We start from the raw sequence: 15,925 nt of genomic DNA, 5'->3' as shown, positions 1-15,925 counted from the left end.
GTATCTCCCCTACACCTGAGATTAGTCTGTTACTCACAAACCATCAGTGCACAAAGTCTACAAGCCGAAGAGCCATTGCAACCTCAGCAGGAAGCTCAAGCTCATTCTTTGGGGCTGGACCATGTACTTGATTTTTTCATATGCAAACAGTATAGGTTGGGTTACTTCTTTTTTTACTCCTGTGCACACTTGGAGCACAATATCAACAGCCATCCTTGCTCCTTGGGTATTGCTTTTTCTGGAAAGTGGTGTCAGTAGATTTACTCTAAAGAAGATCAGTATTATCCCATGTTTTAGGCAAAGAAAAGGATGTAACTCAAAGAGTATTTTTGCTCCTCTTCATTGCTTTCCCCTAGCACATCAAATACTTTCCATAGGAACGTTTCAGGTTTCAAAGGAAAAGTGCTGAGTCAAGCAGTCCGGTACCAAGGAGAATAAAGCATCACTAGTTAATATGTCTGTTTCTAAAGTTGGAGCTGGACCCATCAGGTCAAATCATTGGAAATATTGTCTCTAACGATGTCTGATGGTTTGTTTTTCCTTAGATTATCTATTATCTTTATGGCTACAGTTTACTCTAAAAGTCACTGATTTCCGTTCTGAGTTAACAAGTCGCTTTGTCTATCAAAGGGCAAAGACAAAGGGCATAGACTTCATGAACTGTACGTGCTTTAAACCACAATCTAACCTGCCTACTTCAACTCGTTATTGAACTATGTTCTTTCTGTCTCCTGCCTGCAGGAACAGTGCCCATGATCCACGCGATGTGACTCGCGATTTTTGAATCCTTTTGCTTTGCTCGAGCAATACACCCTCGGTACTCCGCTGCAAAGACATAAACCAGATCATACTAACCAGGGTAGCTGACATCAGAACGTCGTTGACGTATGCAGCTGTTGAATGGGGGGCATCTTGTTAAATAATGAATTTGTCTCGGATCACGTGAGAAAGCCTCTAAATTATTCAGGATCTTTTTGCATCCGCGATCTCTCCCGACTGTAGCTGCCATCCCCGGATGCGGGCAAATACCGCCTTGAAAATGGATCTTGACAAAATCATCGTAATCCATTAATCCGTTGGGCGAAAAACGTGAGTGATTTTATTTTTCTAAATAGGATTTTGTCTATTAATGTGAAAATGGCGCAGACGGACGATTGTGTGACCCGTGTGGCGTTTTTTGTGCATATACAAGAACGGAAATGCACAGAATCTCCTCTGAAAAGGCACCTGCAATAAGTCTTGCTTGGGTTTGGCTTGCTCTTCTCTGAGGCGATGCTTGACTGAACTGCAGCAGAAGCCTTAGTTTGAGACTTGATGTTTGGAATTAATGAAGGTATTTAAAGCTGCGCTTTTAAAGCTGAACAGGTGTACTTGTGTTACTTTGCTTGTAAATATGTATGTCTTTGAGTATGTATTAGAGAGAAATACTGTTGTATTACAAAAAATATAACCTTGCTGAATGCAGTTAATGCAGTCGGTTGAATTCAGTTTTATTTAATATTTTTATTAACCCAACTGTGGTGGACAATTACATCTCAACAGAGGGGAAAGTCAATTATTTAAACTTAGAGCTCCGAGTGTTGAAACTCTGTGGGGAATGAAATTTGATATAGCGTCTCGTTTACCAATTTTGCACAAAGGGGGTATAGCCCTGATGCCCTAAAACAGTGATCATATCACACGTTTACGATGTAAAAATTATCGTTGATAAAACTGTAAAACAAGATGTGTTGACGTCAAATTTCCCATAGCATAAATATATGACGAATCTATTGTCGACTTACTAGAGGATTGTTGTGCACACCCACTTCAAAGCGGATAGATCTCTACTTTCAGTGTTTAGGACAGTTGGTTTTTTTTTCAGGTATCTCAATTGTGTACGGCAGCATCCCTAGGAACCTAATACTCAGGTTTCCGCTTGGACAAAATAGATCTCTTCGCTGTTTTCCACGATGGAATATCATTTCCGCAGCTCTATACAGCAGTGCAGGGTTGGTTGGTTATTGAATGGTTAAGAAAAATGGGACTCTCTGGATAAAAGGACAATATAAGTGTCATCAGTATTTTAAAAGTAAAGCCTTGGTAGCAGGAGTTGACCAGACGCAGGCCTGCTGTTTTCCGACGCTTCTTAAATATCTCCTTTTAAGAGGAGCTGACCGTGGTGCTGAATGTTGTAACCAGCTCTTCGAAGAGCGAGTTTAAACTGTATGTACAGTATACATAGAGTTATTATGTATGTAAGATTTTAATTTTCATCTGTGGGCATTGACATATTTATACACACAGAGGACACAAGTTTATACATAGTGAAACCATCCCCTCTGTCAGTATTCTTTTTATAACCTTCTGACGGTTTTTGTAATTAGAAGTTACCAACAGTTCACGTTGGACAGTAGCTATATACTGTATAGTGATTGGGCTCGCTTATTGTGTCTAGGACGTATTAACTAAATAATGTCGTACACAACACAACCTCAGATTTACTTTATTTAATCATATGTCGCATTTAATCGTTCTAAAATGAATACCAGAACAAGAGTTCCCTAAGAGGTCACTTGGTTCTATTTGAATTGACATTTTATTTTAAATGTTTATTTTTTATTCTACTTAAGTCTTAATATATTGTCATGCCCATATTATGTATTGTTGATAAACTTTAAATTATCTTATTTTAGTCCCATAAGAAGATATATATATATAATGCAAATGCAGTAATAATTTTAGTACGTTTTAGCTGTAGATGAATGGTGCAGGAAAGATTTTCTTTTAAATTACCATAAGGCTTCGATTCGCTCAGAGATTTCATTCCGAAAGTGAATATAAAACGAATACAGGAGAACCTCTGAACTGCTCCTCCATTAGAGTTCGCGAAAACGCTTGTTTGAACCGTAAGTTATTTTAAAGATTAATCCGTAACAAAGATATGACGCAAATGTCTCCATAATTCCGCCCGTACCTTTTCCTTAATATAAAATGAATACGGGTAATCGTGCAGGTTAAAGCTATATTAAATATTTGATATAATGGTATAGTTTTAGATTCATATCTACAGTGGTGTGAAAAAGTGTTTGCCCCCTTCCTGATTTTTTATTTTTTTGCATGTTTGTCACACTGAAATGTTTCAGATCATCAAACAAATTGAAATATTAGACAAAGATAACACAAGTTCACAAAATGCAGTTTTTAAATGAAGGTTTTTATTATTAAGGGGGAAAAAAATCCAAACCTACATGGCCCCGTGTGAAAAGTGATTGCCCCCCCTGTTAAAACTTAAATCAATTGTGGTTTATCACATCTTTGGAAAGCTGAGTTCAATTTCTCTAGCCACACCCAGGCCTGATAACTGCCACACCTGTTCTCAATCAAGAAATCACTTAAATAGGACCTGCCTGACAAAGTGAAGTAGACCAAAAGATCCTCAAAAGCTAGACATCATGCTGCGATCCAAAGAAATTCAGGAACAAATGAGAAACAGAGTAATTGAGATTTATCAGTCTGGAAAAGGTTATAAAGCCATTTCTAAAGCTTTAGGATTCCAGCGAACCACAGTGAGAGCCATTATCCACAAATGGCGAAAACATGGAACAGTGGTGAACCTTCCCAGGAGTGGCCGGCCGACCAAAATTACCCCAAGAGCGCAGCGACAACTCATCCAAGAGTATCCAAAATACACCAGCAAGTCCACCTCCGAATGGCTTAAGAAAAACAAAATGAAGACTTTGGAGTGGCCTAGTCAAAGTCCTGACCTGAATCCATTTGAGATGTTGTGGCATGACCTTAAAAAAGTGGTTAAGGCTCGAAAACCCTCCAATGTGGCTGAATTACAACAATCCTGCAAAGATGAGTGGGCCAAAATTCCTCCACAGTGCTGTAAAAAATTAATTGCCAGTTATTGCAAACGGTTGATTGCAGTTGTTGCTGCTAAAGGTGACCCAACCAGTTATTAGGTTTAGGGGGCAATCACTTTTTCACACAGGGCCATGTAGGTTTGGATTTTTTTCCCCCTTAATAATAAAAACCTTCATTTAAAAACTGCATTTTGTGTTTACTTGTGTTATCTTTGTCTAATATCTCAATTTGTTTGATGATCTGAAACATTTCAGTGTGACAAACATGCAAAAAAATAAGAAATCAGGAAGGGGGCAAACACTTTTTCACACCACTGTAATTATCTTTCTGCAGAACAGGGGTACGTTGTTCAAGTCTCTCCAGACAATCACTGCTGGAGGGTTTGGGCGTGCTGAGAAATGTTGCTTTCGTCTTCCGAATATGGCTAAGCGTATCTGACTCAAGGTTAATTAATATGTGTCAACTTCAGCTGCAATAGGCATAGCATTGGATGCATCGTGCCAGCCAAGGTGATGCCTTGCTGTCAATGTTAATACTTAAATGCACTGCCTGCCCTTGGATTCCCTCCAGTCTTTCCATTAGAATAACCAATTATTTGCTTCTAAAAAGATATCTGTAGACTAACACTGCGGAGGATTCCAACTTTTATTTTCTGAATGTAAAAAAAATGTTGTGCTTCCTTGATTAAAATCGCATATTTACTCTGACATAAACGCTGACTAATAAGGTGTTCACTTCTGAAGACCAAACAACAATCACAGCTGAATGCTTATGTGTTTGAGAGATCTGTATTGGGCACAAAACTATTCCTGTAAGAATGAAGAACTGATTGCAGAAAATTAAAATGCGTTTTATTTGGCTTTATTGTGCACTGCCATCAGAACCTGGTATGCTTTTTAGTGTAAAGCAGTATTGGTGTTTCCTAAGCTGTTGTTCATTGATCAGGAACTCTCAGGGACAGAAGGTGTAAGACCTATATCGGAGGCATTACTGTGAGTTAATCTAGTGTTGCTAATAAAAAGACAAAATGCAAAAATGCAGGTGTGTGGCTCCTCTAACCAAAACATTTTTTGTGAATTGGTCGTTAGGGATTCCAATACAAAAGCTAAATTAAACCCCATTTTTTGTGAATTGGTCGTTAGGGATTCCAATACAAAAGCTAAATTAAACCCATTGTGCTTTCGTGATAAAGTTTTAAACGTTTGTTAGAACTGACATCAGAGCAGTCTTCAACGAACACTTCCTATTGATTTGACGAAAAGGGGATTTTTGTGAGCATGGAAAATGTTTCACAACAGCATTTAATTTTGTACCATATTTTCACTTGTACCTACTATTACCATGATTGTTGTGTTGTACATTCAGATAATATGTTATGTTATTCTGAGAAACATAAAATACTTTATATGTTAAATGCAGTGATTTTGAGAACCATATTACAAAGGCTAAGCTATGAAGGATACAGCTTCGTCACATTTGTTGGAATGCTCACTGTCTTCTCATGGTACAATACAACTGTGTTTATCTCGCTAGAAACACACAACCCACATTGTTTTCTGAAGGGTACACAATGCAGATCCCTAGAGGCAGAAGATTTACTGTTTTGAGGTTCAATGTTTTAAAAGTAACAGGGTTAATTTATTATCCTAAATGTTTTACTTCTGGGAAGAAAAAGTCTCCCATGCCAGTTTACTAGAAAAATAAGTCATCTGTTTTTTCTCTAAGAATGGGAAAAAAAACAAGAACTTCCGTCTGCATTTTCTTTTATGAAAATCTTCGGATGTTTTTCACAGCTGATCTTTTAACCCTGCTTATGTCAGCAGCGAGTGGCTGACTCACCCGTTTGTGTCTGTGACTGAAATATGAAACCCCAGCAGTGACGTCAGCAGGTTGTCTGCAGAGAAAGGTCTAATGCAATCAACGGCTCTTCATCAGCCAAGCCCATCTGTATCTCTATCAGCAACTTATTAAATAAAGAGACCAGATGAGCACTGTGTGCCAGTTCTCTGTTTTCCCATTTTAATAGTTATGACTCCATTGTCAAATTACAGTACATTTCAGAGTCAAGATAAAAAGGGAAATCAGAGGTGCTCTTTACTGTTTTTATGTTTTTTTTTTTGCTTTTTAATGAATTCTTGCCATTTATTAAACACTACTTAAAATGAGCTAAACTGTATTGTGAAGACCAAGCACGGTCAATTCCACTGCTATCACACTAGTGCTCAGTTAAATGGTGCCGCTTTGTCTAGTGTATAGCTCAAAGTGGCATCATTATAAAACACTGTTTAAAAAAGGTATCAAAAACTCTCATGTGAAGCCATTACATTAATAACAGTTGAAGTCAGGTTCAACCATTTCTGACGTCACTATGAGAAGACGTTTCAGGCCTTCACTTTTTTCAGATGGCATCTGCATGAGGAGCAAGACTCTGATAAGCCTGAGTGGTAGACAAACTCACAGCTTTGCTGCAATAATATTGCTTGACCTCATTGATTTGCTTAGGTTTACAGTGTTCAAGCCAGCTTTCATACAGTATAAACTGGCACTACAATTCAAGAGAGTTAATTTTCCTTCCTGTCAAATAGGACCTTCAGTTTGTGCATATTAAAGCCCAGAACCAAAGACAAAATGAGTCACATTGGTATGCTTAATCAATTTAGTTATGATCTTGAATGTGCACTGAAATACAGGCAGGGACATAACATTAAGGCTGTAAAGCACTCCTTTTTACCTGAAATAAAGCCTAAAATGAGGCACAGTAGGAATTGTTAGTGGAAAGTGCCTGCATTTAGTATTATGTTTTGAAAGGCAGAATGTTTCAATATCTGTTAAACAAAAACTACATATCAGTAATTGCAAAACGTCTGGGAACGGTTTGAACAGAACCATTCTCACAGAGAAGACAGAAACCCCACCCCTTAAAAAAACTGCAGAATCATAGGGAGAACTAATTGCTGAGCGGCCTCTAGCATTTTCACAATGCCTGTCACACCGCTGAACATTCGAAAGAGGCTGCAAACAAGCGCCGACAGTGTCTCAGAACCACGCTAATGAAGTACAGTTTTCTGGCTACACCCTTTTCTTTGCTTTGTCAGATTCTTGCTTGTGGAAGATGGTGTGGTACTCTCTGCAGGTGCAGTTCCAGCTGTACAGAACCCTTAATGCTTTGATAGTTACCAATAATTTGAAATATCACTAGATTCTCACAAATAACTAGACCCTTCAGATTGATAAAATCTTCAGTTTGTTGCATACATGTTATCCTGAAGGAATGTGATAGTATTTAGTGTTTTTGAGGTCTTTGTTAAACAAGTTAGGATCGTGTCTACTGACAGAATAGATGAAATCAGCATTAGGAACTTGGGAGGCATTCACTTTCTCTGTAATTGGCAGCATGTGTTTCCTTACATAAAACTCAAAGCTAAGGAAAATGGATCTTTTCCCTGACTAAGGCTCCATTGTTAATGAATACTCTGCTCAGTTCATGCGCAGACTGGGCTGGGCTGTCTCCTAGACTGGATACATTAACACTTAATTTCATTCAAAAAGAAATGCTATCTGTGAGATAATGAATTTGTCCTTGCCAAAAATATGGGGCATGTGTCCTTGGAAAAATGTGAATCATTTCTTAGGTGAGGTAATTACCTCCTCAGTTCTAAAACAGAAGTCTGCATATGGGATGAAAACAGAAATTATCACATCTTTATTAAGAAAGCATTAATTTTTGAAAGATTAAGGCAAGATTGTGTAAAAATATTAAGTAATTGTGCAGGCTGTAAAATGGCATTTTGCAGTGACATTTCTTGGCATCTTTCAAAATTCATGCCCCCTTAAATCTTCTCAAGGATATCGATGAGCAGTATGCCTTTCACGCATGCAATAATGCTAAACATTGTGCTGAAGATATGGCAGTTTTATTGCCATATGGTCTTTGTTTTCCCAAAATTGTCTTTGTTTCTAAACCATGTTTTATAAGTTCCAATGTTTGTTCAGAAATTTCACAAGACTGCTCGTGATCCAAAATTAGTTGGTGTTTTGTCACATCATGTGTTTTTATCTTTTTACCTTTATTTTTTCCTGTATTTTTCCATCCTCTATTTTTCCATCCTGTATTCTTATAGAACATAACAGCAGAGAGGTGAATTACAGGAAGGCCAGTTATCTCTCATTAAAATTGCTTCCCATTTATTATGCTGCCTGGGAATCCACCCACTCTTGTTGCTGGCTTAGCTTAAATAGAAATATTTCTCAATATTCTCAAAGATGGGGCAGATGATAGGTGCTGGTGATATGCACTTGTAACCTTGCAGAAGTAAATTCTCTTTCTTGTCTAAAACACAGCCCACATTATTTCGCAACACAAATACCACAGGAGCTGAGACTGATGGAAATTGAAGCATGTTTTCCCTTGTGGCTAGCCTGTGTTTCTATCACGGAGGAAAGCAGGTGCTTTATTTCAATATGTTCGCTATGAGAGAGTTTACCGTAAAAAGGGGATGAGATTAGTTGAGGTTAAGAATTGACATAATGCACAGTTGCAGAGATTATATTATGGTGTATGCAGTGAACCCAACCTAAAACATAAATTACTAATCATGTTTCTAAGCTCTCATTGCATTCTTATTAGCTACTCTCCTTCTGTTATTATTTTGCATGTTTTTCAAGAACAGCTCTTCTTATTAAAAAATCTGTGCAAGTTCAGACAGATCATCAATGTTGCCTACAACCAGTAAAAACTAACACTCATTCACAGCAAACTGGTCTCCTGTAAAACACACCTCTTTGTGTTTCCAATGCCGATCTTTGCAATAAGACATTCACGTTTAGCTGCTGGCTCCCAAAATGGCCAAGAGCAGCAATGACATCCTCGGATACATCCATACTGAAAAAGTCACTGAAAGGTGTTGAAGCTATATTGCCACATGGATTTTCCATTACCAGTTACTTTTGCAAAGATTTTCCCAACTAATGTTTCTGTTCCTTTCTTCATTCCTTCAGCAGAAATTAATTTTCTGGGTGAAAGATCAGAGTTTTGCTCTCTAAGGAGGCTGACTGCTGTGCCGGTCTTCTCAGCACAGTTGTGCCTTGAACTCTGACTGATGTTATTCATTTCTGTTCTCCTCCATGTCAATGACAGTTACTGAAGCCTATCAAGAACATGCATTTAGCAATATCAAAGGGTTTTTGGAAACCATAGCCTGACATCATCTACTTCTCTCCTGATATGTGAGCTACAATACAATGCTATAAAGACCTTTTCTTTACATTGTAATCAATTAATCTTGAAGCAGTTCCAAAGGCTAAGGTAGACCATCTGCTTTTTGTCTATAAATAGAGTGGTGTGGGGCTCACAAGACAATTGTGCTGTTCATGGTCTGCAGTGCCTGGATCTATTTTTTTATCATTTGCAAAATGTTCACCTTCTAGGTCAAGAATGTAAAAGAAACACATCATGAATCATTATACAGTAGGTATTCTGTTATTTCTAAGAAAAATAATGGTAGCATGATTAAATATCTTGATTCTTTATGGTTAGGAAATCTTTTATATTATTGTTTTTATCAGTACTACAAACTGGATGCATTAAACCTAAGCTTCCTATTCTACATGTAATTGATTGCTAATTAAAATTGCAAAGAAATCCTCAATAGGCTGATGAGACATGCAGCTTAAGATTTTTAATATCTGTCTTATGCTTTTAAAGTTTACATTAGCATATTCATTAACATTATAAAAACCTCTTGTCCTCCACAGACATGAGCTGAGGCACTTTGCAAATAATGAATGATCAATAAATAAAGAATGCTCTGAGGAAGTGTGATCAGACACAACGTATTTTCAGTGTAAAATGGCAGCTGCTATATTACAGTCAGAGAAAAGATTACCTTATGACTTGCTTTTAATTAATTTGTGGGAAAGCAACTTTGGATATTTGTCAGGTAACAACAATTTGTGTGTCAGATACTTCAGCTTAATCAATCTAGACAAACTTGCATACACCTGTTACTACAATACGATACTGTTATTCCTAATTGTACACAATTGAACACAAACTTGTCAGACAGCATCTCATTCATGCGTATTTGCTTTTGATAGGAAAAATGAGAACATGTCTGAAATCGAAAGCTCTGAGAAGTCATTAAATGTCATATGATTTGCTCTCATGATCTAAAATATTGATTAGGTATTGTACTTGTGAATTTCCCACTGAGGTTAAGTGGTTTTACCATACATGGATATACAGTAATGCTCCATATATGGACGATAATGCTGGGAAACACACCCGCTGAGTTTTTTCACGCACAATTATTTGCTCTGGCAGATCCAAAATACCACTAATTATTTACAACGCAGACAACACAGCACTTCACAATCTGTGGATTTCCGTTTTCTCTCAGTTGACAGCAGTACTAATTAGTGAATGTCTGTAATTAGATGTGTGGGTTTAAAAGCCAGGCACAGAGCATGTACCCTGGTTTATCTCCATCACTTGACTACCTGAAAAGTAATTCCCAGCTGGAAGACTTGTGCATACTGCTGGGCTATGTACTGAGAAGGTGTATAGATGCTTTGTTCTCTTGTTTAAGTAAGGTATCAGTCAAACGTTCTGGTTTATAAGAGAATATTCTTATATACACTTCATCATTTTTTGTCATATTCTGCATTTTCTTACAGAAAAATAAGGATCATATGAATGAAAAGCAGCCCTTTTGTTCAAGTTTCGGTGTGCTGCTATTATTGATGTATTTTCAAAGCCTGTGTGCCTTCTTCAGCAATGAGCTGCTGCAATGATCTATTTCCAAGTCTAATGAAGAGGGTTACCATAGTGACAGGGGGTTTGTGCAACACGGTTATAATTAGATATATTTTGATTTGTCTTTGTTTTCTTTTAAATTAGGAGGATTTTGGTAGCTCAGAATTAATGACAGAAGTACATTTTCCATCTGTTATCAAAATAAATTGACCTCTACTGAGCTGTCTCAGTGCTTCTTTAAGACAGGTAAAAGTCTTAGTTGTTATTATATTAGGTTAATTTCAATGTTGATTCGTGCTATCTAGCAAAGTTACTTTTATTTGCACTCATCTAGAGCTCTACAAATGAAGCAGGTGCAAATGATAAATATTTAAGACCCCAGAGGTTTTATTAAATCCTACTAAAACAACATGGATAAATCATCTACTACGGGGGAGCGATCTGTATTTATGTATAGAGGCGTTGGATAGAAGAATGAGGCATTAAAAAAATCTAAATCTGCTACACGGCTTCTTCTGCCTTTAAATTTCAAGTGTGTTGTTTTCCTTCATCTGAAAATGATTCCTGTTTGAGTTCAGTCAGGTTGCAGTTCTTTGGATCAGGAAGGAGAGCAATGACCTTAGTTGGTGGTTCCTTTGCATTTAATAATAATAATTCCTGATACTTAAATAGTGCTTTTCAGGACACTCCACTGAAAGAGCTTCACAGGTAACTGTGACTTCCCTCAACCACCACCAGTGTGCAGCCCCACCTGGATGATGCAATGGCAGCCAGGGTGCACCAGTATGCTCACCACACATCAGCTCTCAGTGGCGAGGAGAACAGAGTGATTAAGCTAGTTAATAGATGGGGATTAGTAAGAAGCCATGACTGGCAAAGGCCAGGGGGAAGTTTGGCCAGGAGACCAGGTTAACACTCCTATGCTTTTCGAGAAATGCCCTGATGATCACAGAGAGTCAGGATCTCGGTTTACTGTCTCATCCGAAAGATGGCACCTTTTTTTTACAGTATAGTGTCCCCATCACTATATTGCAGCATTAGGACCCACAAAAACTGCAGGGTGAGCGCCCCCTACTGGCCACCATTAACACCTCTTCCAGGAGCAACCTTGGCTTTCCCAGGAGGTCTCCCATCCAGGTACTGACCAGGCTCACACCTGCTGAGATTTGGTGGGTTGCTAGTTGTGAGCTGTAAGGTGATTTGTAGTACTGTCGTAATCTGGCATATTGTGTCAGGTACTTAAATACAGCTAATTGCCTATCCTGCTCCTGGTCCAACAGAGCAAGCCATACTGAGATGGAGCTACTCCCAGGCCTAACAAGACACCCTTTGGTTGGGTATCCCGAGTTCAATCAGTTGAAATAACGGAAGGCTGGCAGTTTCAACACCACAAAAATTGATTATGATAATTGAGTAGGTTGGAAATCAGCAGTTAGCAATTAGGCAGGAGCTCGCAGCTTGGAAGTCTCAAGTAAAGTCTTACCCAAAGTAAAATATTTTCACATATGATGTTGGTTTTGTGTGGATTTTTGTAAAACAAAAAAGGCAAGCGTCCACTATGCCTTAGTTATTAGTCCAGCTTTTGGAACTTCAGCACAACCTCACATAATTACCACCCACTAATTAGAAATGTGGATTCGGATTCTTTGCAACCATTGATTTAGCTGTACTGCCTTCTACACCCTGTAATTGTCAGGCAGTTATCTGTAGCGCCGATGAGACAGCAGTAGCAAGCTGCCGTTCATATTAACGGTGTTGGCTCTGATGTGAAAAAAAAACTTTTGGGGCTTAATAGCTAATTTTTTTAGCATTTTGATTTTATTGGATCTAGTTAATATTTTTGTCTGTTGTCTTTCTTTCACGTGCGTGTTGTTTTTTTTGTTCACTTTCAAAACGGGGCTCACGGCAGCCTGCAATGCATCTTCGTCTTCTTCGACCCCTTCTTTGCAGGTGTAATTGAATCCGCGGGGCCCGTTCCTACTCTTGCCACTGTAAAAGCTGTAAAGAGTGTTGACAGCCGGCCGTTAACAGCACTTAATGTCATCCTGTTTGTTTTCCAGAGAGCTGTCATTAAAGAGAGGGACGGCCCATCGCACCATGCGGGTCCTAGCTGACGGGTGTCTCCTGTGAAAGTGAGGAAGTCGGAGGACCCTTCGCTCAGCAGCTCGTTTGACTCCAAGAGAGCGCCTCTCGTTTTCCTTTCGTAGTCGGCAGCGGATATCCACTCGGCTCTCCACTCCACTGCCCGCAACCCCCCCGTGTGCCTCCTGCCACTGGGGTAGAAAATGAGCGGGGTTTTCGCCAAGCTGGACCCCCGGAGGATCCAATGGGGGGCCGCGTGGTACGCCTTCCACTCCCGCATCCTGCGGACCAAGCCGGTGGAATCGATGCTGGACGGGGCGGGCGCCGGCGCGCCCCACAGCACCAAGCTGGCACGAGTGCTGACGACGGTGGACCTGGTGTCCCTGGGGGTGGGCAGCTGCGTGGGCACGGGGATGTATGTCGTTTCTGGCCTGGTGGCTAAGGAAATGGCGGGGCCTGGAGTGATCGTGTCCTTCATCATCGCCGCGGTGGCCTCCATTCTGTCAGGTACCGTAGCTCTCTTGAGTGGCCTGTAAAGAGTGAACGGTTCTGTGCCGCTGGTTGTCATGTAGGGTTGCACAATGATGTGGCGGTCTCTGCTGCTGCCTCACAGTCGGTGGCTTCTGGGTGTGATTTCGGGTGGGTGCTGTCTGTGTGGTTTGCTTATTCTCCGCGGGAATTGCTGCCAAATGTGCTGTTTTTCTCGAAAGGCATATCTGTTGGGATAATGGGTGTCTCTGAACTGCCAGTGTGCCCTGTGAGCCCTGTGATGGACCGATGTGATGGACTGATGTCCCATCCAGAGTGTAGTCCTGCTTTGCTCCCCAAGCTCTTGGAATCCCCCCCACATTGCTGAGATTCTTACCAGGAGTGTCTTAAGTGGTTTTCTGATAATGAAGGATTATTGAGTCCATTTTCCACAGCATGAAACTGTAGAATTCTCCATTTGTTTGTACCAGGTCTGTAGAAGTTCTTACAAAATAACAAAAAAAACTGTCTTGAAAAAGTCATCTAAATAATGTCCAAAACAATTAAAACTGATCACAGATCTGTTAAGAAGGTTTTTTTGTGTGTTTTGTATGTGATAATTTTACTTTACTTTTACTTTTGCAATTTAATGTTCATAACCGTTTAAAATGGTTAAAATTTAGATCACAGAAATCTCAGCATGTTCTTTTGGTACCAGAATAACCTCAGAACATTATAAGCTCTGTAATTATATTCTCCTTCAAAAGAGCTCTTCTCATTTTCTAAAATATAAGCGCAATGTATCAATTTTGCTTTACTTCATTTATGGTGACATTTAAATACCAGTTTAAGGCTACTCGTGACCTGTGAAAGACACAGACACTAAACCCAAAATCAGCTCAAGAGATATACAATTCTGATGTATTTTCTCTTACCATCTAGCTGAAGCTTCTCATTATATTTATGGACAGGAAATTCAGCCTGCACTCTAGAATTGAAGTAGAGTCTATCAGGTTTTTATTTTAATTTCCCCTACTGGAACACGTGATGCTCCATGTAAATAAGAAAGCTCTCAGGCATTTGCCTCCCTGTCCTGCCCAATTATGTGGCAATCACTATAACATGCTCCATCTACCATGAAGTGCCCTGCTAGAGCCTTTTTAATGGCAGCTCAGAACAGCTGATACAGATCACTCCACTTTCTCCTCGGAAACTCAGTTTGGTAATATCAACACTCTTTAAATGCAAGAGCCCTCCTGCAAGATAGATAACTGTTTAATAGTAGGTCATTTGTCAAGGGAGCTTTAATTCACTTTAGATAGACTGTGTGTGACACTCAGATTTGCTGATCTTCAGCAAAAGCCTTATTACTGAATCTTTTCACATGGCTTGGCCGGTCAATATTAACCACCATTGTTCCACTTAAAAAGGTATTTTGAATGAGCAAATGATTTTGTTTTAGCCTATGCAGGCTATGTGTAATCAAGTGTCATCCAGTGTTCATGCACTTGTTAATGTACCCCCAATTACTTTCTTTTTTTCAACACTTGCTTTTTTCAACAGTGCTTAGGAAGACCTTCTCTGCTTTTTATTGTAAACGGGACATAAGAAAACAGTTGAAGGTTGAAAGAGATTTGAGCTTTAAAATCCTGTAATGCATTTGTCCAGGACAAGTTCTTCACTTACATGTTCAAACAATGTGCAGAACTTTGTCACAGCTTTATTGGAACAGCTGTATTGGTGTTTGAGGTCATGCATACTGGCCTTAATTTAACATCATGACACTAGAACTCTTCCTTGGCAAAAAGCAAGTTAAAAGACATTTTCAAAGGTTCCCAATTATACTTACCACCTAATAGCAAGAAATGTTATTTAGGTGTCAGAGAGAGGTCATTTTATCCTAAATCAATAGTCAGACAAATTTTCCTTAAGCACACTAATAATGTAAGTTCTCCTGCAAAATGTAAAGCACATCCATGTTCAGCTAAACTCCTTGATCAGCTGTCTTACCCTTAAGTCACTGCTGTTTTTTTCCTTTTTTTTCACTGCGATTTCTTCCTCAGGTGTGTGCTACGCCGAGTTTGGCGTCCGCGTACCGAAGACGACGGGATCCGCCTACACCTACAGCTATGTGACCGTTGGGGAGTTTGTGGCGTTCTTCATCGGCTGGAACCTCATCCTGGAGTATCTGATTGGGACAGCGGCCGGCGCCAGCGCCCTGAGCAGCATGTTTGACTCCCTGGCCAATCACAGCATCAGCCGCTTCATGATCAACAACGTCGGCACTCTGAATGGGCTGGGTAAGAAAGATTACCTTTCCTCACACGGGCTGTTCCTTGCGTTGCTTTGGGATCGTTACACCTGCTTGGAAGAATGCTGCACTCCCTTGCTTTCTACGCCAATATCTCCGTCAGTTACAAAATCTCTGGTATCAATTTAAGCATATGAAATTTACGCTCATCAAAGCTCGGTAATGTTATGAAAGGAAACAAAGAGGAAACAGACATTTGGAAACTACAGAAATACTCTTTAATAGGACTCTCCATCTGTCTCCAAGATTTGAAGGTTTTCCTGAGACACTTTGATCTTTACTTGTTTGTAAGTGTATTCCTTTACAGAGATCTCCTAGCAATGACCCACTGAATTAGAACATTACTATAAAAATATTTGGGTTATTTTCATAAGCTTTTCACTGTACATACATACTTCTGTCTCCTTTGCTCCTTTTTGTGCCTGTGTGGTTTTTGAATCTGCAAACAGTTCCAGCTTTTA

General features: G+C 39.4%; 1 protein-coding gene across 1 annotated transcript in view; it reads left to right on the top strand.

Annotated features, from left to right (window-relative positions):
* The first annotated feature begins 796 nt into the window (after positions 1-796).
* Positions 797-15,925, top strand: part of slc7a14a (solute carrier family 7 member 14a) — a 29,324-nt gene continuing 14,195 nt past the window's right edge. The window contains exons 1-3 of the mRNA XM_006637689.3: positions 797-1,089; positions 12,664-13,192; positions 15,217-15,453. Of these exons, the coding sequence (XP_006637752.1) occupies positions 12,889-13,192; positions 15,217-15,453 (541 nt within the window). The 5' untranslated portion in view covers positions 797-1,089; positions 12,664-12,888. The remainder of the gene's footprint in view (positions 1,090-12,663; positions 13,193-15,216; positions 15,454-15,925) is intronic.

This window comes from Lepisosteus oculatus, chromosome 13, assembly GCF_040954835.1.
Source record: "Lepisosteus oculatus isolate fLepOcu1 chromosome 13, fLepOcu1.hap2, whole genome shotgun sequence".
In the NCBI taxonomy this organism is placed as follows: Eukaryota; Metazoa; Chordata; class Actinopteri; order Semionotiformes; family Lepisosteidae; genus Lepisosteus; species Lepisosteus oculatus.
This window is presented reverse-complemented; position numbering and strand designations above follow the sequence as displayed.